At 38.0% G+C, this 21,753-nt stretch overlaps 1 protein-coding gene across 4 annotated transcripts in view; it reads left to right on the top strand.

Moving 5' to 3' along the window:
* The window catches only part of LOC149010948 (disease resistance protein RPP5-like), a 58,857-nt gene extending 40,574 nt beyond the window's left edge, over positions 1-18,283 (top strand). For 2 of the 4 annotated variants that reach the window (XR_016174786.1, XR_016174788.1), the window contains exons 2-6: positions 6,831-7,923; positions 8,227-8,502; positions 8,671-11,949; positions 12,553-12,623; positions 13,522-15,950. Coding sequence is in view for 1 of the 4 variants with exons in the window: in XM_089164390.1 (XP_089020516.1) it covers positions 6,831-7,923; positions 8,227-8,502; positions 8,671-11,889 (4,588 nt within the window). In the remaining 3 variants the exon portion in view is untranslated. Of the gene's footprint in view, positions 1-6,830; positions 7,924-8,226; positions 8,503-8,670; positions 12,494-12,552; positions 12,624-13,521; positions 15,951-15,978 lie in introns of those variants that run through there. The other 2 variants (XR_016174787.1, XM_089164390.1) reach the window with 2 other exon arrangements.
* The last annotated feature ends 3,470 nt before the right edge of the window (positions 18,284-21,753 follow it).

Below are 21,753 nucleotides of genomic sequence, written 5' to 3'. Positions count from 1 at the left end.
TCACAAATTCTAATTCCCACTCTGGTGGCAACCCCGATCAAGTCATTCGGAAGTAGCTCCAAAATGTCTTTTACAACCTCTATCCTAGCTATTATGCCGGGGTCCATTTTCTTGATGTCGGTAAAATGAAGTATCCCTAACATCTTCTGTCCATTGACTTCTATGTTCTGAGAGCTGATATAAGTAGCTACATGTTGGGCCTTTTCTTGTCTATTGGGAAATCATAAGGAGAAACATTTCTTGGTTTGAATTTGTATCTTTTGATCAAGGCACAGGATGACCACTCGATGCATCATCAGTCAATCCATCCCTAGACTGATACCGAAGTCCGATATATCCAATAGTATCCCTCCATCTGAACTAAACCCAGCTTATAGACCTCGCTAACCCCATGCTCGTCGAGGTTCTCATTATAAGACCACCCTCAAGTTCCTTAGCCCAAATATACATATCCCTCGCCAAGGTTGGAGGGGCAAAAATGTGGTGTCCTAGTGTCAAATACTGGGTGTGTTGGGATAGAAGCATTAGAGTCGTACCTGTCACCACTATCTAACTAAACCCAACCTCAACCTTTGTCATTCTACAAACTCTACTTGCCGCTGCGCCAGGTAAAGGCAGGCGCTGTGGGCATACCTTGGAAATGTGACATGGATTTCCACCATAGAAACATGTTAGAACTCTGGAAATGATTGGGTTTGCTGAGGTTGCAAGTTGAGGGTTCGCATAGATCGGGCATGCTGGTGAGCTTACTATGAGGAGTCGAACGTGGGTCGCTATCAATAGGGCCCCTACACTGTGGAGCGTGGAAGAGGCCGGTTGAATTTTTGGGCTTCTCGATATGTTAATGGCATGCTCCTTTTTGTTGCTGCTTGTTGCACTAGGAGTCTAGGACTTTATGTCTCCATCTCCTCTATGCTTTTCATAGCCTGCAACACATATCCATAACTCTAAATGGGTTGGCACATCAAGTAGGCTCTGATGGATGGTCTAATCCCCTTCAAGAACTTCTTTGCTTGGCTTTGTTTTCCTTCAAGTGTTCTATTGTTAAGAAAAACAACTCCTAAAAGTTCTGCTGATACTCTAGGATAGACATCAACCCCTGTTGTAGAGTTTTAAATTCAGTTTCCTTCATTTCTCTTACCACATCTAGGAAGTCATTTATGCAAAATGCACCCTTGAAGTGTTCCTAGGTGACCATTGGATATAAAGCGGCCAGATTTGGTTTCGTAGTGCTCCACCAAGAATCAACTTCATGTTGCATCCTCGAACTTGTGCAAGTAATCTTTTATGCATCGTTGCACCCCAGATAATCGAAGGTCTTTTCTAGTTCCCGGATCCACTAGGTAAGCTGAAGTGGGTCATTGTTGACACCAATGAATGTTAGAACTTGCATCTTCAAAAATTTCTCCATGAGTTTGCCATGGGTTCATCTCCCTAGCCTATCAGGCCTCTGTTGTTGATTGGGTGTATGTCCTAGTAGGATTTTTCTGGGATGGTAGGGCATGGTTGACAATTAAGGCATCCCACAACTTGCTACTGTGTGCCCTAAAATAGGGTGGTCCTCTAGGCCTATTGTTGTTGCATCACATAACACAGTATGCCAACCACATCTTGGGCTATAAGCATTGGCAGCAAACCAGGAAGGGTGGTCTTTGTCTAAGCTCTACTTGTTGCTCACTTGCTCCTGTTGATTTAGAGATTTTGCCCTTGTCTCTTGAGTAGTGCTCTTGACCATCCAAGTCTCTTGGCGTGGTTGTCCCCTAGTTTCAATGATTTCCACCTACAGATCCCTAAGTTTTCAACTCATCAATAGCCTTGGTTCAGCATAGGGGTGTATCCCCATCCATTCTAGCCACCACGCCCAATAGTCTTTGGTGTTGGATTAGTTGGTTTGTCTCGGGAATGCCGTGTATGGTCTCAGGATGCCATGAAGAGTGACGCACACCCCATTAGGCCTGAGGTGGATTCCCACTTGAAGGACTTGGTGGATCTTTTCGACCAACAGTCCCGTGGATCTCATCTAATTGGCACATGCCACCACTAAAACCCCCCCATGGCTTCCAGTGATTTCAAATTTCAATAGTTATTAATAATTTCTTTTTTGGTTGGTGGGCTGTGATGTAGTTCCAGTATTGTAATCCACTTTTTATTAATGTTAAAATGACTTCTTCATCTGTATGAGGCTTCTCTCTTCTATATGGCTATGTCCTCATCCATTTTCCATTTTCCATTTTTATTTTTAGTAAATTGTCCCACCCTGTTTGAAAGTCCTATTCCTAGATACAAGCCCACTTAGATCCATCAGCCTCAGAGGGCCTGTGTTACAATTTAAGTTATGGTAGAACACCATGGCTCTAGTACCAACTATACCCTACCCAAAATGGGCTGGGTTATTGAGCCTGAGTTGGTGTCACGTGACATCCAATAGTCCCGTGGACCATGGACGTGGTACTACAACTGTACATTCAAACTATAATACATAATGATAGGCAAAAGAATGAGAGTAAAATGTTTGATTACCAAATATGTAAACGGAAGTCTAATGTTATTACAAACCTAATCCATCTATGTTTAATAATTAATTTAAATTACTTAATCAAATGAATAGAAAATAAATGAAAGGAAGGTCTTTGTCTCAAGAGGCTACATCCTATTCAGCTAACTATGATTCATAAGAGCATGCAGAGCATATATACAACAAGTCATGCCCTGCCTTCACATACTTAGTGACTTCCTCTCCACCAGGGCCCTCGTATGCTAGGGTTTCATGATCCTTAGAGGCCCAACACTAGTACTCTTATCTATGAAAAGGGAAATGTCCATAGGGTGAGTTTCATTGAACTCATGAGGGGAAACAATCACATCCATAATGCATGATTTACAACCCTATATGCCAAAAAATCTCACATATCAATATGCTGGTCGCTAACTATTGTATCACACATTAAACATAGTACTAGTCCTTTATGGGTGGGTCCCACACTACTAGTCCTCTATGGGTGGGTCCCACACATATCTTAATGATAGAGTGTTCTAGGTAGGGTCCACACTCCACACCATGATCAGTGTTCAGGGGTATTTTCATCCACTCATCTCGCTCATCAACCTATCCACCAATTCCCAATCATCCTTTCCATCTCATGAAAATGAAATGCACAACCATTGGTATAGAACTGGCGTCTGTCAGGGATGTACCTAACCATGCCCGGGTCTTCTACTTGTAGTGCTTTCTATGGTTAAGCGATACCATTCCTGAAGCCCTTCCAGTTTTTGCTTGGTATCTCTAGCCATTCTAGGAGTACTACTCCTCAAGACTCTACTATCTTGGATAAGCACCCCAACAACCCTATGCCATACCTCGAGATTCCACTATCTTGGCATGACATAAATGGTACACTAGAGTACTTAGGGTCCCTTACAACTTTCTTTCTGTTCTCAGGTGCCCGCCAGTACCGCTACTCCATGCCACGGGTTGCCAATCTAAATACCCTTGTTGATAGGATGTCAACATTTCAGGGATTATCCTAATCATGCAACTAGATCATGCATTTGGACGTGTTATGATGCATGAGCACATTATGATGCATGAACATGGGGAGGCAGAGGGCTGCAGCCAACCCCCCATTCAATATTTAGATCATGATCCTCCATTCCAGTGTAGCTAAAAAGAAACAGCCCAAGCCTGACAAATATAATGGAAATTTAAATAGAACGATGCAACATTAATAACAAAACATAACCACCCATAGCTTGCCCCCCCCAATGCATGCATAATCTAGCTAAATCACATCATTCTTATCATTCAAGACAATATACAGTTCGGCAATAATTCAAGTAAAGTAGATTCTGATGCAAGTTTGCAGCTGCATGAAGATGTCATAGATGCTAAGGCTGGACATCCAAAGGCCTTGAGGAGATCAGCCCATATCAAGAACCGAACCAAAACCAAGATTGGTCTTGATCCAGTAAATCACATGGATAAGGTTTAGTGGATGGTGGTTAAACTTTCCAAAAGCCAACTCATGCCCGCCCTTACAAATTGTTTCCCACTTTATGGATTTGGCACATTTAGAATTCTTCCGTACATTGTATGGAAAATCCTTGCAAGATGGCCAACTAATTAAGGGAGGAGATATGAGATCTTGCAAGCTTGGAAAACAAGGCCAATTAAATTGGCAAGTCTTGGTCAAATATGCGACTACCCTTTTATTTAATAATTAGCATTTTTGTTATCTTTCTATTCAAATGATTAGAATGTTTGCTACTATCTATTTAAGGTGTTAGAATATCCTCTAGATGGAAGATTGTTTTACCTTAATTGAATTTTCCATTTTCCTTTATATGTAAGCCCTTGTGGCCTCTCATAAAGCATGTAATAGATGAATCATTTTGCTCATTATTGAGTTAATTTGGAACTTGAAGAGTCCTTTTTCTGTAGCCTTGAAGAGCTACCAGTCTTGAAAATGACATTCTTTTTTGTTTCTCTGTTTGTTTATCCTCCATTTTGATCTTAGTGATCTGAGGATTGCATCAGATTCCATCATAGGTTCTGCATCCAATTTCCCTCACCTTTGTTTTGAAGTAATTTCGCTTAGTTTGGTGTAAGACTTCGTCTCTAAATTCCCCAAACTGATGTTTCAGACGCTAGCTAGATAGTCCTGGAAGCTGTAAGCCTCAACTTATATGTTTAGCAGGTGGCAACTGATCGGACCTGGAACGTGGCTGTTGATTCAATCAACTGGCTCCGATAGACCGCTACCTCTTCCTTGTTGAACTTCAGATCCAAGGTGTTTGGGTTTTGGTCTTAGGCTTCCCTGTTCCTTCTAATCCAATACCTCTGTTTGGGGCTTTTGGACGAGTACCTTCCAAATTGAGTGTAGTTTATTAGGTTTCCTTTGCTAGATCATTGGCAATTCAATCAATTCTAGGATTTGATCAAAACATTTGTTAACTAGTCTTTGGATCATTCCCTCATAGAGATGAGTGCATCCCAATCCTTCTATCTGAAAGCCTTTAGGTTTCCTCCTAATTCTAGGTTTAACTTGATTAATTTTAGAGTTTGCCCATTGATGTCAATAGAAGTCAACCGGGTCTTGGCCGGTGTGCACTATGTGGACCATAACTCAATCGATACAAGTCCAATTCTTCTGGGCTTTTTATGTTATTGTCTAGACTTGGAGGCCTTCATTTCATAGGGAGGACTTGACTTCCAATTCTAACTCTAACCTACCAAATATGGCTATGAACCTTGTTTTATTTAGTTTTTAAACTATACAAGTACATCATATTACCTAATCCTTTGTCTATGTAATGTGCATCCATTAGAAATGTGCAATCTACATTCGTAATCCCCTTGTGTGGGGAACCTTCTCCTCTTGCATTCCAATATGGCTACCTCTGTCTTCACTGGCATAATATGCATACTTGAGTAGGGTTAGGCTGAACCGTTGTTGCCTGATGGGATCTTCCCCCATATTGCTATCAAGTCTTCATGTCGCACGACTAAGGTCTCCAACCTGTCATCTTCTAGGTGTCTAAATTTGGGTGCACTATCGTCCATCTGTATGGACCATAGCATTGAGTGAGTGAGGTGCTTGGTCCTTCTGATTTGGGTCCCTACATCATAGCACCAAGTTAAAATTTAGTAGGGGTATTACAAAAAAGAATATATATTAGTGAAATTGAGCTTGTCAGAGATGAATGAGAGAGAGGGGGGGGGGGGAAGAATAAAAAGAAATTGTGGAGATTGGACCAAGAGTGGAAAGGAAAGAAAAATAATGAAAAGAGAAAAAGAAAATAACTAACTTTGGATAGTACGGACAAATTGGAAGGAGGTCAACTCATATGAGGGAAGAAGATCCTAATCTTTGATTGCTTTGCGGGCCTCTTATGTACACTTGGATTAATTGCCTCTCCAAAAATAAAATAAAAATAAAGCTCTAGATCGTAAATAATTTCCTTTGAATGATGGATGTGGCCCAAACATGCATTCCATGCTTTGAATTTTAGCCCTCTTCACAATAGTGAAAATAAACTGGATCACTTTATGGGCAAAATTGTAGGTATCACACCAAAAAATCCCAAATATTCATTGAGCTCCCAAAAAATCTTAAAACAAGGGGAAAAAAACCAAAAAAAAAAAAAAAAAAAAAGAAAAAGAAAAAAGAAAAAAGAAAAGAAAAGAAAACCAAAGGTATCTATATTGTAACTATATAAAATTCATGCTTTCTGCCCAAAGATTTGACACATAAATGGCTCATCAAGGATTTATATGAGTAAACAGGAAATCAGAACAAAATCAATATAAAAAATTTGGTATTGGGTTTATACCAGTTTCTTAGTAACAATTAGTTAGCTGGTTGGCTTCAGTTCAACTTGGGCTCGACTTGGATTCAGCTTGTGTCCACAAAAATCTATGGGTAAAACATGACTTTTAAATGCATTCAGGCTATATTATAGGTTTGGTTTTGGTCCAATCTGGGTTGTGCTAGTTTTGAATCGGTGTTGGGCACTTTTGCTTCCACTGTATTTTGGGTTGGTCCTGGGGTCGCAATAATCTAAACCAAAACCATCTCGATAAGAGTGGAGATTTGATTGTATTTAATTCCAAATTTACATCTTCACAGGAGCTTATTTATGTTTTTATGCTATGGTTCATTCCCAATTCCTAAGACCTACTTCATTTAAACAAGTTGTTCAATAACGTTAAAAGCATATCATACCAGTTCTCACCGATGTTCATTTATTTTGTAAGCAATTTACTCTTCAATGAGAGGATATTAATATCATCATTCAGCTCATTTATTGTTCTTCTTGTTTGGATAATGCAGGCACGAAGGGAAGTTAGTAAGATTAATTGTCGAAGAAGTATGGAGTAAATTAGACAAGATCCCCTTGACTATTTCAGGTGACATGGTCGGAATGGATTCTCATGTAGAAAAAATAGAGGAGTTGCTGAGCGTTGAGCCTAAACAGATTGTGGGGATCCATGGCTTAGGTGGTATTGGTAAGACAACAATTGCTAGATGTGTATACAATAAAGTCTATTGTGATTTCGAAGGATGTTGCTTTCTAGAAGGTGTTCGAGAAAGTACCAAAACAAATGAAGGAATTGTCCATTTGCAAAGTCAACTTGTTACCAACATCTTGAACCAGAAGAATACAAATATTGGTAGTGTCCATGAAGGAATTGGTCTGATTAAGCGAAGATTATCCACTCGAAAAGTTCTAATTGTTCTTGATGATGTTGATAGAGATAGTAATTTGAATGCAATAATTGGGGAGGGTGATTGGTTTGGTGTTGGTAGCAAGATTATTATTACCACAAGGGACAAGCGTGTTTTAGATAGCATTGGAGTAGACAACATATACAAGCCCAATGAAATGGATCCAGATCAGTCACTTATACTTTTCAGTAGGCATGCCTTCAAGATGGACCATCCTCCAGAAAAATTTTTGGAACTCTCAAGAGATGTGATAAGAACTACTGGGGGACTTCCTTTGGCACTCAAGGTTACAGGTTCAAATTTATATCTGAGAGGAGAACCAATATGGAAAGAAGTGGTGATGAACTTAGCCAACACTCCTGACAAAAAAGTGCAAGAGATATTAAGAATAAGTTATGATGGATTAGATCATGAGGAGAAAGTCATGTTTTTGGATATTGCTTGCTTTTTTATTGGAATGGAAAAGGACATTGCATGTCATATATGGGGTGGCTCTAAGTTTGGCCCACATTTAAGAATTGAAAATCTTTGCTTAAAGTCACTCATCGATATTAATAAAAGAAACGAGATCTGCATGCATGATCAGCTAAGAGACCTTGGAAGGGAAATTGTTCGCCAAGAAAGCTTTGACGTGCTTGGGAAACGTAGTAGGTTATGGTCGCTTGAGGACATAAAGGAAATACTAAGTACCCAAGAGGTTTGTTCTCAATAAATAATTAGTATATCAAAAATTTTGTTTTTTACCATAAAGATGTTAAGATGCTTTAGAGAATAAGTATCCACATAGTTTCAGCTAAAGATATCATTAAATAAATGCACCATTTAAATAAAGTGGTGGACATGCATGCGTGGATCCATGCTACAAAGGAACCAATACCCACAGCACAGCTTCTAATATTTAATATTTCAGGCCGTATAGTATTGTAATGACTTGAATGTGGTTATTGTTCCATTATTATATGTATGGTAAGCAAACTTTGTGAATGTCTTGGTTTTGTAGGGAACAAAGAAAGTCGAAGGACTCCAGTATAACTGCTCCTCTAATGACAAACGTGTGATCATCAATGGATTCGGTGAAATGACTGGATTAAGGATACTTGAGGTCAATTATACCAAGGTTGCTGGAAACCTCGAGCACTCATTTCCAAAATTGAGATATCTTAGTTGGCAGAGTTGCCCTATACAATTTGTACCAACCAATCTAAGGAGACTGCGTGTTCTTGATTTGTCCTATAGTGAGATCACAGAAAATTGGATGGGTTGGCAATACATCAAGGTAGGGATCTGAAAATATGAACTCTCTTTCTTTTTCTGACTATTGTAATCTAGTAATCTCTTGCCATAAATTGTGTATATAAGGTAATATCATCAATGTTACCAAAAAAAGAAAAGGATAACACCATCAATTAATTAATAATGAATTTGTTGCTACTTTGTTCTGCAGGTGGTAGAAACTCTTAAAGTTCTGAAGCTGAGTAGTTGTCATTACCTATGTCGAACTCCAAACTTGTCAGCAAGTAAACAGTTGGAGATATTGCATCTTGATTGTTGTGGAAGTTTGGTTGAAGTTGATGAATCCATTGGTCATCTAAAAAGTTTAGTTACATTGAATGTGCACTCAAACCGCAATCTAAGGTATCTCCCAAATAGCATTTGTGAGTTGAGTTCTCTCAAAATACTTAACCTTGTAGGGTCAGGAATCCGCCAGTTGCCAGAGAGATGGGTCCAGTTGGAAGCCTTGACGGAGCTACGCTTTGATTTTTCTGAAGTACAGCTACCTTCCCTACCAAATCTCCAAATTTTAAGTACCGGTATGTATCATTATGAAAAGGATGAAAAGTGTGTAGAGATGGATATAATCCCCCTCCCGGAGCTCCCTCCAAGTTTGAGATATTTGAATGCTTCAGGATGCAAAATGAGATCGCTCCCATCAGGTCTACCAAATCTGACAAATTTAGAGGAACTGTACCTTCTGGAGTGTCCTAATTTGGTGGAGATACCAATTGGCATCAATGCTCTTTCGAGATTGGCATTACTTAGTTTAGGATGGTGTCCTCACCTCCAATGCGTTCTACATCTTCCCTCAGCTTTGAAAAGCTTCAAGGTTTATCAATGTGAAAACCTAAGAGAAATATCAGGATTCTTGGACATGAGAAATTTAGAGCTAATGGAGGTCTTTGGTTGCTCCAAGCTAGCCAAGATCAAGATTGAAGGGCTTCAGGGATTAGAAAAGTTAAGGATATTTGATTGTGAGTTTTTGAGAATAATTCCAAAATTTTCAGACTCAAAGAATCTTGTGTCAATTGAAATTGAGGACTGCCATGAGTTACCCAAGATTATGGGCCTAGAGAAGTTAGATTCCCTGCAGCTGTTGAAGATACGAAACTGTCCCTCATTGGCAAGATTTCCTAAACTTCGGAGCTTACAAAAATTGTGCAAATTAGATCTCCAGGACATTGGGATATTTGAGATTGAAGGCCTTGAGGGATTGAAAGAATTGAGAATCTCCAATTGCACGTCTTTGAGAACAATTCCAAATTTATCAGACTCAAAGAATCTGGTGTCGATTTTTATTGAAGGCTGCGATGAGTTATATGAGATTGTGGGCCTAGAGAAATTGGATTCCTTGCAGCTATTGAAGATATGGAACTGTGCCTCATTGGCAAGATTTCCTAAACTTCAAAGCTTAAAAAAATTGTGCAAATTAGACCTCCAGGACAATGGGATATTGGAGATTGAAGGGCTTAAGGGATTAGAAATGTTGAGGATATTTGATTGCTTGTTTTTGAAAATAATTCCAAATTTATCTGACTCAAAGAATCTTGTGTCAATTGAAATTGAGGGCTGCCATGAGTTATCTGAGATTGAGGGCCTAGGGAAATTGGATTCCCTGCAGCTGTTGAAGATGCGGAACTGTCCCTCATTAGCAAGATTTCCTAAACTTCAGAGCTTAAAAAATTTGTGCAAATTAGATCTCCAGGACATTGGGATATTTGAGATTGAAGGCCTTGAGGGATTGAAAGAATTGAGGATATCCAATTGCAAGTTTCTGAGAATAATTCCAAATTTATCGTACTCAAAGAATCTAGTGTCAATTTTTATTGAAGGCTGCAATAAGTTATCCAAGATTGTGGGCCTGGAGAAATTGGATTCCCTGCAGCTATTGAAGATGCAGAACTGTCCCACATTGACAAAATTGCCTAAACTTCAAAGCTTGACAAACTTGTGCAAAGTAGATCTCCACAACATTGGGTTATTTGAGATTGAAGGCCTTGAGGGATTGGAAGGGTTGAGGATATCCAATTGCAACTTTTTGAGAATAATTCCAAATTTATCAGGCTCAAAGAATCTTGTGTCAGTTGTTATTAAGAACTGCCATGAGTTATCCGATATTGTGGGCCTAGAGAAATTGGAATCCTTGCAGTTGTTGGAGATGGGGAATTGTCCCTCATTGGTAAAATTGCCTAAACTTCAAAGCTTGAAAAACTTTTGCAAATTGGATCTCCAAGACATTGGGTTATTTGAGATTGTAGGCCTTGAGGGATTGGAAGAGTTGAGGATATCCAATTGCAACTTTTTGAGAATAATCCCAAATTTATCAGGCTCGAAGAATCTTGTGTCAATTGTTATTAAGAGCTGCCCTGAGTTATATGAGATTGTGGGCCTAGAAAAATTGGATTCCCTGCAGTTGTTGGAGATGCGGAATTGTCCCTCATTGACTAAATTGCCTAAACTTCAGAGCTTGAAAAAATTGTGCAAATTAGATCTCCAAGAAATTGGGTTATCTGAGATTGAGGGCCTCGAGGGATTGGAAGAATTGAGGATATCCAATTGCAACTTTTTGAGAGTAATTCCAAATTTATCAAACTCGATGAATCTTGTGTCCATTCAAATTTGGTATTGCAATGAGTTGGCGGATATTGTGGGCCTTGAGAAACTGAGCTCCCTCAAGAAACTGTCTATGCTCCGATGCCCTTCTTTGAGAAAGACACAACTTCCTAAAAATTTGGATGAACTAACAATCATTTTTTATAATGAGTCATTTGAGGGGCTCGAGGATTTGAAGTCTTTGACAACATTGTCCCTCTCGTGGTGGTCTCGACCTCCCTTGAGAGTACCAGACTTATCCAACATGAAAGCATTAAAGGTTTTGACATTTTACAACCCACCAGTACTGGAGATTAACATTTTTCAGAAATTGAAATCGTTGGAAGTGCTGGTAATAGATGGAGATGGTTCATTACTAGAAGTTCTACCAGATCTCTCGCCCTTGACGAACCTGAAACGTCTGAATCTCTTTAATTGTGAGCAGGTTACTGAGATCCCGAGTGTTGGCAGATTAGAGTCGTTGGAAGAATTGCGTGTGGAAAGCTGCAAGTCGGTAGAAATATTTCCAAATATCTCTAACTTAACGAAGCTAAAGAGGTTAGAAATCAGCTATTGTCAGAAACTAGCTAAAATTCAGGGACTTGATAGATTGGAAAATCTAGAGGATTTGTGCCTCGATGGATGTATTTCTATTGAAACATTGCCATGTCTGTCGAAATTGAAGAAGCTGAACACCTTATCAGCTTACAACTGTGAAAAGTTATTTGAGATTCAAGGTCTTGAAAATTCCACACACATAATTTTGTGCGACTCTCCCTGGTGGTTAATGGAATAGTTCTCACACAGTCACACACTTAATCTGCTGACTGACTCACAAGCATTGCATTGCGTGCAGGTACCTCTCTCTCTCTCTGTGTGTGTGTGTGTGTCTGTGTTTCTTTGCAACCACTCCCGTTATCTCTCAACATTTTGACATTTTTATTTTTTGGATAAGAATCTTCTTGACCTAAAATTTGACCATATACATCTCAAGTTCATTTAAAATCCTTGTAATCAAATTTGGAATCAGTAGCAGATACTGTGTGAATTTCTTGAATCCCGCCTCCCCACATGAAAACGGGAATTCTGGACACAAGGTTTTTCGGGGCTTCGTAACGAATGTTCGGAAAGTCATATTTGCTATCTTATTGTTTCTTCAGAAGTTGTTTCTGTTCTAGAATTATCTATGTGATTTTTATTGCTTAGAAGAGAAAAGGTCTAATTCTGTGTCTTTATCACTATATTTGTTCTGGTTATTGCATTTCCTTTTGGGAGTTTTGATTCTAATTTTCAAATGACTTGTTTGGATCTGTTGAGGTTAAGCAGGCATTGATTAGTGAAGAAAGATTTCCTGACTTTACCTAATATCTCTCTTCTCCCCTCCCCCACAACCACCACCCCCCCCCCCCCCCAAAAAAAAAAAAAAAAAAAAAAATTAAATTGTTTTTTTTCTTTCTAGGGTGGAAGCTCTAAACATCAGAAATTTTGCAGATTTGATGAGCAGTGCTAAACAACGACGTGGTGAAGAAGGTATCTTTTCCCTTTTCCGATAGGATACAATGAACGAAGTTTCATTTTTTTGAAAATGAATTGAAGTGTAGTGGATTCCCTGTCAAATCAGAACCCTTGATCATCCTTGGAAAAAACATGAAAATTGTTCATGATATACATGAAAATTGGCCATATACAACTTGATTTAATTAAAAACCCCAAAATCAAGTATGGAATCAGTTGCTAATACTGTGCAAACAGTCTTGAATCGCTTCCTCTCCCCTACCAGAAAGAGTTAATTCAGGTTGGATATTATCCAACTCAAGGTTTAGCAGCTTTGCTACATCAGAAAATCAGACTTTAATTGTTTTTAGTATTTGCATGGGAAATTTTGCCGAATGCAATCTTTTTGTTCTTTGGAAGTAGATTCTTTTTCAGAATTAGATATGATTTTTAATTCCTTGGGAAACTAACGTCTAATTCAACAAAGGTATAATATAATTAGAGCAAATTACATCATTACCTCAAAATGGAGGCCTTAAAGCAGTGACACCCTATTTTATGTTTGAAAAGCACGGAGACCCCAACATTGGATTTCATTAGATATATTTGTCTAATTTGTCATTGAAAACCTTTCAGACATTGTTAATTATAGGGATGTTCTTGAAAATAAATAGTGATTTAACTGTTTTCAGTGATAAATTTGACAAATATATCCAATGAAAATCTAATTTTGGGGTCTCTATGCTTTTTAAACATAAAGTGGGGTGTCAATGCTTTAAGACCTCCATTGTGGGGTGCCAGTGCAATTTGCTCATATAATTATGCCCTCTTTGTTACCCTCCAATACACATTGAAAATATCATATACGAAATACAAACAAACTCTGTTCCCCATGTCATCCTACTGGCTCATTTTTTCCATCTTTCTGTTTCAGGATGATGTACCTAAACATGGTATGCTCTCATATAGTAGTCACAATGGACATGGAGAAAATATCATTAGAGAAGAATGAAGATTTCATCCAGTGCGTAGTTCCATGTTGCAATTTCTTTTGGCAGAATTGCTATTGCTTTTGTCTGTAATTGCTGTAGCTACCGAGCATTGTCATGATTTGCTGGTCAGATGACAAAGCTTTTCACTGTGAAGGTATCTATCATGACCTTGAATATGCCTTTGGCGCAGATGTTATGTGATGGTTTGTTAGGGTCCTCATGCCCCTATCTGTAGCATCATATAGAAGGAACTGATCTCTATTTTGGTTTTCCTTTTCTTTTATTATTTTGGAACTAGTAAAGCTGGTGGTCTTGTACTTGCATATCAGTTATGTCATTGTTTTTTATCCTATTTCCTTTGTAGTTGTGCTTGAAGATGAAGAAACCATATTACCATGACGGTCTTCAAACATGAAGAGTGAGGCCCTTTTTTGTTTCTCATTCTTCTCTCAGTTGCTCCCTTCCTTTGCCTTCCCTTTCTTTTAGCCTTATGCTATGTGCGAATGAAAGAGGTGTCTAACTCCACAGAAGGCTTAGTTAGTGTTAATACTGGATCTCCTTAGGCCTTAGCGAAACAATCTTTTTTGCTTTCTAGGGTGGAATCCCATTGCCAATGAGGAATACATCAGGATCCCTCGCTTTGAGTAAGAAGTCTAGCTCTGGAACTAATGCCTGGCATTTCAGTGATGTGAACATGTAAGATAAAATTTGTCAATGCATGTACACAATGCACTAGATATATTTCAAGGGGAGAGAATGCTGAACACACCTTATCACCCGAGAACTACATTGACATCCGATACATACAATCTTACCCCGTTTTCCAGGGAAATTCTAGTACCAGAAGAGCCTCATGATCTGCCTAGCCATAAACAGCTGACCAAGACAGATGCATAATTCTGTGGTCAACCTAGATGTCTACCCATGCTCCTGGAGCTAACCTGGGCATGCTAAGGCTTTATGTTAGAGGGTATAATTGTTCTATTAGGATTGCAATACTTGGAAAGTATTAGAGTGCAGATCCACGGTTTATCATTTAATTGAGATTTTGAAATCTCAACCATAAATAGAAGAACCAATAATGTCTTAAACTATACTGCAAGCAACAAAGAAAACCTGCTGCTACTCCCGATTCTTGCCTCCTAAACAGAGCGCCAAGACTGTAGTTGTTCTCAAGTATGGTTTTGGATGGGGGCTGCTGGGGCACTATCACCTTTCCAAAACTCCCAATCTGTCAGGATAGTCATATTAGTTGATCTCACCAGGATTGGTGAAGCTACAGGGCCACAACTGCCATAAGCAGCAAAAAAGCACTGAACAGTACGGAAGATCCAATATGAAGTTATATGCTGATGTCTTCAGTGTTTCCATCCAATAAGTTTAGGAGGATTAAAGTTTCAAAGAGTACAAAAATGACATCTAGGTACTTGGTTGTGTCAGTTCGGAATTACCCTATGGCTCAATAACAGTATTTCTAGGTGTAGTATTGGGTGCAATCACTAAACTACGACCCTTTGGGGCTCCATGATAAACAGTCTCAACCATGTCGATGAACTCGTGCTTGTCCTTGAGAGCCCATTTGATCTTTTTATTGTTTCAAAGTGCCAAGATCAATCATGATGTGCTTGTTGTGGAAGAAAAGCATGGTCGTGCATCGTATTGAAATCTGGATTTCTTCGATAATTGAAAATTTCTTTGTTGTCTCTGCAACGGATGCCGGCACTTCATCTATCTGAAACCCAACAGCAGGTCATTAAACTTAACATAACAAATGTGACTTGAAAAACAACAGTAAAAGTGAAGCATATATAATCAAAACTCAGCACAGCATAAACATTCATTTAGGTAGATGAAGAGGATATCACCCAGGCAGAAGAAGAAACTAAGAGATTCACTGCATGATACACACGAGAACATTGAACTGATGATAATAAAACAAGCATGGGGGAACACTGCAGCTCTAACAATAGTGCCAGCCTTAATTATAAAAGATTACCATGATTTAATTGTTAAGTCAAGTTTCCGCCCAAACAATGCTCAACAAAATTCATCAGATAGTAGGCTGCCTGTGCCAAGATTGTGTCTGTATGATGTAAAACATAGTTGATTATACTAGTGTAAGTGCTATACGGTAAGAAAGTGGAAGTTATACAAATCCTTACTAACAGATAACAGCTGATTTTTTATGGTTAAGATCATCTCTGGGAAGATTTCCTATGCAAAAATTTCTACTTGGTACTTGTTAATTGCGGGTTTCGATTATGACAAATCAATGTGCTACACTGTTTATCACCTGTTGCTTCCTGGACCAGCTAATGCTTTGCAAGATATAATAAGTATTTATAAAAGATTGATATATCCATCCCTTACTCCTAACTTTTGAGCTGGTACATTTGCAGGAACTTGAAGAAGGGAGGGTAGTGAAATGTGGAACTCTATTGATGCTCTTTCTGTATTAGTGTGGTCTTGGCAAAGAAACCACCCTCCACAATCTCTTCTTTGCAAATGTAGATAGGTACTTCTTTCAAGTCCTGTTAATTTTGCTCATAAAGAAGCTGTATTATTGGCCTCTGCAAAAGGTTTTCACAAGGAGCAATTATGGATCATGTAGTGTAGAGTGAGCCAACTTCATCCTTTTATAAATACTCCAAACTCATCATGATATTAATCCAATTCATCCAAGTAAAAACTTAAAAAAATTATGATGCCCACATGTCCTCATTGAAACTAGCGTAGCTTTATATCATTATACGGTTTAGTGGAGCCTAATAAAGGAAGTAGTTCAATTATTCATGAAATGGAACTTTATCACAAAAACGATGATTCCATTCATTACAAGCCAACTAAGATAATCATAGGATATGGGAGATGAATGCTTATTCAAACCAGATAATATACCAGAGATATCTTGTGTGTTGCTTGTAATGTTTGTTTGTGTATGGGTTAATACCCAATCATTGGATGGCACACAAATGGGTGGATGAAAAATTGATTAAGATGGGTTTCCCTCTTATCTATGATGTGTCTCAAAGGAAACTGAGAGTCCATTTCATTACCCACCCATAAACATTTTCTGGTGTTTTTTTTGTTTCTGAGGAGTGGGAAAATCAGCCAATAACCATTTGATAAACTTTCTTGTTTCTAGTGATTTCAGAACATAGATTGAAATGTATAGAATTTCTACTTGAAGAAAAACTTTTGAATTTGTTCTTGTGTCTGTTTCCTGAAACAAAACTTTAGGGTGCACAGGGTTTAAGTGAATCTAGCTCTTGTGAAACCCTAGCCCCTGTCCTTGCGAAAGGGATCCTTTAGGTTTTTCATCTTCTCTACCTCCGCTATGTGACCCAGTCCATCAAAATCAGATTCTTGCAACATTCTTCTTTTCTTCATTTGCTTTGTCTTAGAAACTCCCGGTGGTGCAACTACGATACACCATGCCGTAAGTAAACAATGATCTATTTTCCCCCTTTGCATTCTTCCGTACTGATCGTATTCTTAATGTTTTCACTGAATAACCAACAGAGTCACTCTCAATCGACTCAATCCAACATGGTTAATTGGTGGGTAAATTCAACACTACTCAGCTTGGTAGTAGTTTGCAGATGTGCTTTCCCTTTGTTTACTCCATTCCACTTGTAAATGTGATGCAAATAGTTATCAAGTTCCCATGATTTGTTACTCTATTGCACCTGTAAAATGTGATGCAAATACTTATCAAGCCGTTCTCCTGCTTTTAAAACTCCATTCCACTTGTAAAATGTGATGCAAATATTTATCAAGCTATTCTCATGATTGCAATATGTTTCATATTATTATGTTTGCTACAGTTTTTGAGTTTGGGAATCTGAACTGAATGCGGCTCCATTTTGTGTCCTATAATGTCAATCCTGTAGCCATAAACCATAACTAGTTGTGAGAATACCAAAATTCTGTGTTTTAAGTATAGCTTTGTAGATCTTCAGGCTTCTGAACTAGTTAATTCTTTACTAGGGTCTGTGGAACCATGAGTTAGGAGTCTTGTTCTGGTTTCGGTTCCATATGGTGTTGGATTGCATGAACAAGTAAATCTGAGACTCCCCCTTTGCCTTATAGTTAGGCTTGGTTTGAAGGTTGAAGACTGCCATCCTTGGCTGTTTCTCTCTCACTGTTTTGGGAATACACAGAATATCCATCCCTTGTTCCTTATTTTCAGATTGTCAAGTCTTTCCCAAGTAAGCTACCCCCAGGTTTCAATAGATTCATTTGCTCTTTTTTTTTTGGCCAATCTGTTCAATGGATTTTAGGTACCAACTAGGAGGGATATCTATCTACCACTACCAGGGAAGAGTTTTTCATTTTGTTTGAAGGACATTTATTAGTTACAGAACCACCATCAACTTGTAGTTTGGAGTTTAGTTTGGGCAGCATCAGGGTGGGGCCATAAGCTATTTGGATTTGGATCCTAGTTCAACATCGATAGTTTGCCTTTAGAGTTGCCAAGCATACTGATGAACAAGTTGACAAGAACAGTATAGAGGATGACTTCAGAGGTGATGAACAAGTTGACAAGAACAGTACAGAGGACGGCTTAAGAGGAAATTGAAAACTTCACAAAGAGCAACATAATTCTACGGTGAATTTCAAATTTTACAAAACATCCAAAACTTTTTTCTGTTATCCAGTTTCCCATAACCTGGGTTTATTCTTTGGAAAGAAAAATCTTGTTATTTGGCATGGTTTCGGAAAGTTGCCAATGATGGGTTAGTCAAGCGGTTAAAGACCCACCCTCCCACGGGGAGGTCCTAGGTTTGCACCCACTCGCACACTAGGGGTGCAAGTTTGGCCCTGGTGGCCTTGACCCGCCCTAAGCCCGCCCTGAGCCCGAATAGGGCTTGGGCTAAAGATTTTGGCCCTAAGGGCGGGTTAGGGCCAAAATATTATGACCCTGAACTAGGACCAAGGGTAGGCCTGGGATTACTCTCTGGCCCGCCCAGCCCATCCCGGCTCGTCCCTGATTTTGGCCCTAATATTGGCCCTGATTCTAACTCTGATTCTGACCCTAATCTTGGCCATAATCTTGGCATTGATCTAGGCCTATGATTTTGGCTCAGATTTGAGTCAAGACCCTCCACCCATATGGAGAGGAATTAATTATAATCCACATGGGTGAATGTTTGACACATGTCAAATTTTAAAAACATGATCTAGTTTTGTAAAAAAATTAATAAAAATAAATGATATTTTCATTTAACAATGTAGTAAGCATCCACCAGATTTTGGCCCGATCCTGATCCTAATTTTGGCTCTAGTCTTAATGTTAATTTGACCCTGATCATGTATTAGATTTTTACCCTAATCTTCACATTAACATTGATATAACTATAAGTTTCGACTTTGACCTTCAGTCATTTTGATAATATTAGACTATGAGTTCACTTTTTATGTTAATTTTAAGATAATTTTTATTTTTCGAATTAAGTCATTTTTAATTTAAAAAAATCATTGATTTCTTTTTTGGACTAAGGCGAGATAATATATTATAAATATAAGAGAACTAATATCTAACAAATCTACACCCCAACTTCTCATCATGAATATTGACATCTTTCTTTGTCTTCCAATCTGATATATATGAATGAAAAAAAAAAAAAAAAAAAAAAAAAACTTATTAAGGACAGATAACTATGTTTGTAACTAAAGTATAATTTTCTTTAACTACGAAAAAAATATCAATACTAAATTATCGTTGATTTACTTGTTAACAAAGTTTTGAATATGATTTTTTTTGTTGAATAAGGATATCAATTCAAGGGGTTTTCAACTTCCATCACCAAAGTAATGGGAGAGGTTTTCAATTTCCATCATCAAAGCAATGAGAGACTTTTATAGATCAATATAAAATTATGGAGTATGAATTTATTTATGTTTAAAGCAATACTATCAACTTATTGACTATTTTATCATTTTGTATGAGCTTGAATGATCTTATATTTCTATGAATTTTATTTTTAGTTTACTTATGATATCTTTTTATTATTATTATTATTATTATTATTATTATTATTATTATTATTATTATTATTATTATTATTATTATTATTATTTTATGAATTTACATTTGTTATTTTAGGTCCAAGAATATGGCCAATTAAGGCTAGGGCCAGGGACAAGGCTAATTAGGGTCAGGGCCAATTAGGGTCAGGGACAGGGTCAATCAGGGCTAATCAGGGCCAGGGCCAATCAAGGCCAACCCATCCTGACCTGGCCCAATTAGGGCCAATTAGGGCGGGAATGTGCTTGGCTTGGCCCTGTAGGGCTTAGGGTCAGGGACAATAATCCTTGGTCCTGAATTAGGGTCAGGGCAGGAATGAGCTTAGATTATAATATATAGGGCTGGGCTTGGGATTGCAAAAGCCCGGCCCAGTTGCAGCCCTATTGCACACTAGAGCATAAGGATAGATAACTAGACTTATGTGTTTTCATTTCTTTTCCTTTACTCTTCATTTTTCATACTTTGAAAATCTTTTATTTTTATTTTTATTTTTAAATCATAAGATATCAAAAGTAGTCATGCTTACTTTAAAAACAAACCAACATCAGGGTAATATTATGAGCATCATAATGTTTCCAAGAATGCCTAAAGGACCAGGCCCAACATATATCTCATGATCAAGCATGACACTGGTTGACTTTAGGGTGAAGCAAAAAATAAAATGTACAACAATTAACTCATAGAAGAAATATATAGTAGTTGTTGGGAAATGCCATGTCAGCATTACCTTATTAGTATCCATTAGTTTTGATGATAACAAACATGAAGTACTAATGTCTATACTGAGTTATATATGTCTAGTTTAATATGAAAGCAAGTGGACTTAATTCGATTTTCCAAAGAAAAAAAAAAGTAGACCCAATCCAACTCATCGGAGCTCTTAAGACCAAACCAAGTTGGACAAGGAGTCTAAGACTCTAAATCAAAATAAACATGAAGATTAAAGCATAAGAAGTTTCAAGAATATCAAGTTAAGCTTAAGCAAGAAGACTTAGAAAATTTAGGACTTAGGACACCTCCATGCACACTCATATGTAATTACACTCAATTGCATCAAAATCACATGTATCATATCGTTAGATTAACCTAAGACATGTTAGGAAAGTGTATGAGGACATAAGGTTGGCTAGGAATCCCAAAAACCCCCTAAAAAACCCTTAATATGCAAAAGTTAAGACTCCTTGTTGTAGATGGATGACTGTTTGAATGTAGACGGACGTCCGTGTGGTCATCGTGTGTCAGATGGAATTTTTGTCTAGACCAGATAGTGATCCTCTAGACCATCCGTTTGATCATAGTAGCCCAAACAAAAATTTTGTCTGATTAGATGAAACTCTGTTTGGTTAAAATATAAAAATAAGCCTAACGGGTATATTTTAACAGCTACTTTCTCAAATGGAGCTCCATTTGAACCGAAATTTCACACAAATTTTTATCTGTAGGGAGGTTGGGCCAAACAATTCAATGACATCTTTATAAGCTCAATCAACCCCATTTGAGAGCTTCTACCTTGCCTATTGAGTAATTATTCTCCAACAATTCTCAAGCTCTCAAATTTGTCAAGATTTACTTGTTGCTGCCTTCCATCCTCATTTATCTTTGAAGAACATACCAAGGTGTCTAAGCTAGCTTATTGGAGCCAAGTTTAAGGTGATTGAAGGCTTCTAGTGTTTCATTGGTGGTGCATTATTTTTCATTTAAACATATACTTCCTTTGCATCACACTCACGTAAGGGGTAAAATGTCACACTCCTTGTTAGGTAATATCCTTTCATCTCTTGTATTGTATTTTTTCAATTCTATTTTAGGTTGATTAGAATTGTAAAGGGTGCTCTTGCCCTATTGAACATAGATTTTAAGGTTTTGATCTAATACTCTCTTGAGGCCAAAGAGTGGAGTGGACGTAGACTTGTAAAGTCAAACCCCTATAAAATCCTTGTGTTGTGGTTGATTGCAATAGTTTAAATTCATTTGAATTTACAATTAATCTTGTATTTGGAATTAACTGAAAAATTAGGTAAATCCACTAGTTGCAACTTATTTCACCCCCCTTTAGGTTGCATTAATAGTAGTAAACCCACATAAGGTATCCTTCACTTTAACTAGTGGATTAGGAACATACCTGAGTGATGTGAACCCAATT

The sequence above is a fragment of the Hakea prostrata genome, chromosome 7, assembly GCF_041222555.1.
Source record: "Hakea prostrata isolate BN-2017 chromosome 7, UWA_Hpros_2, whole genome shotgun sequence".
NCBI lineage: Eukaryota > Viridiplantae > Streptophyta > Magnoliopsida > Proteales > Proteaceae > Hakea > Hakea prostrata.
Note: the sequence above shows the minus strand (reverse complement) of the source record. Positions and strands in the feature narration are given on the sequence as shown.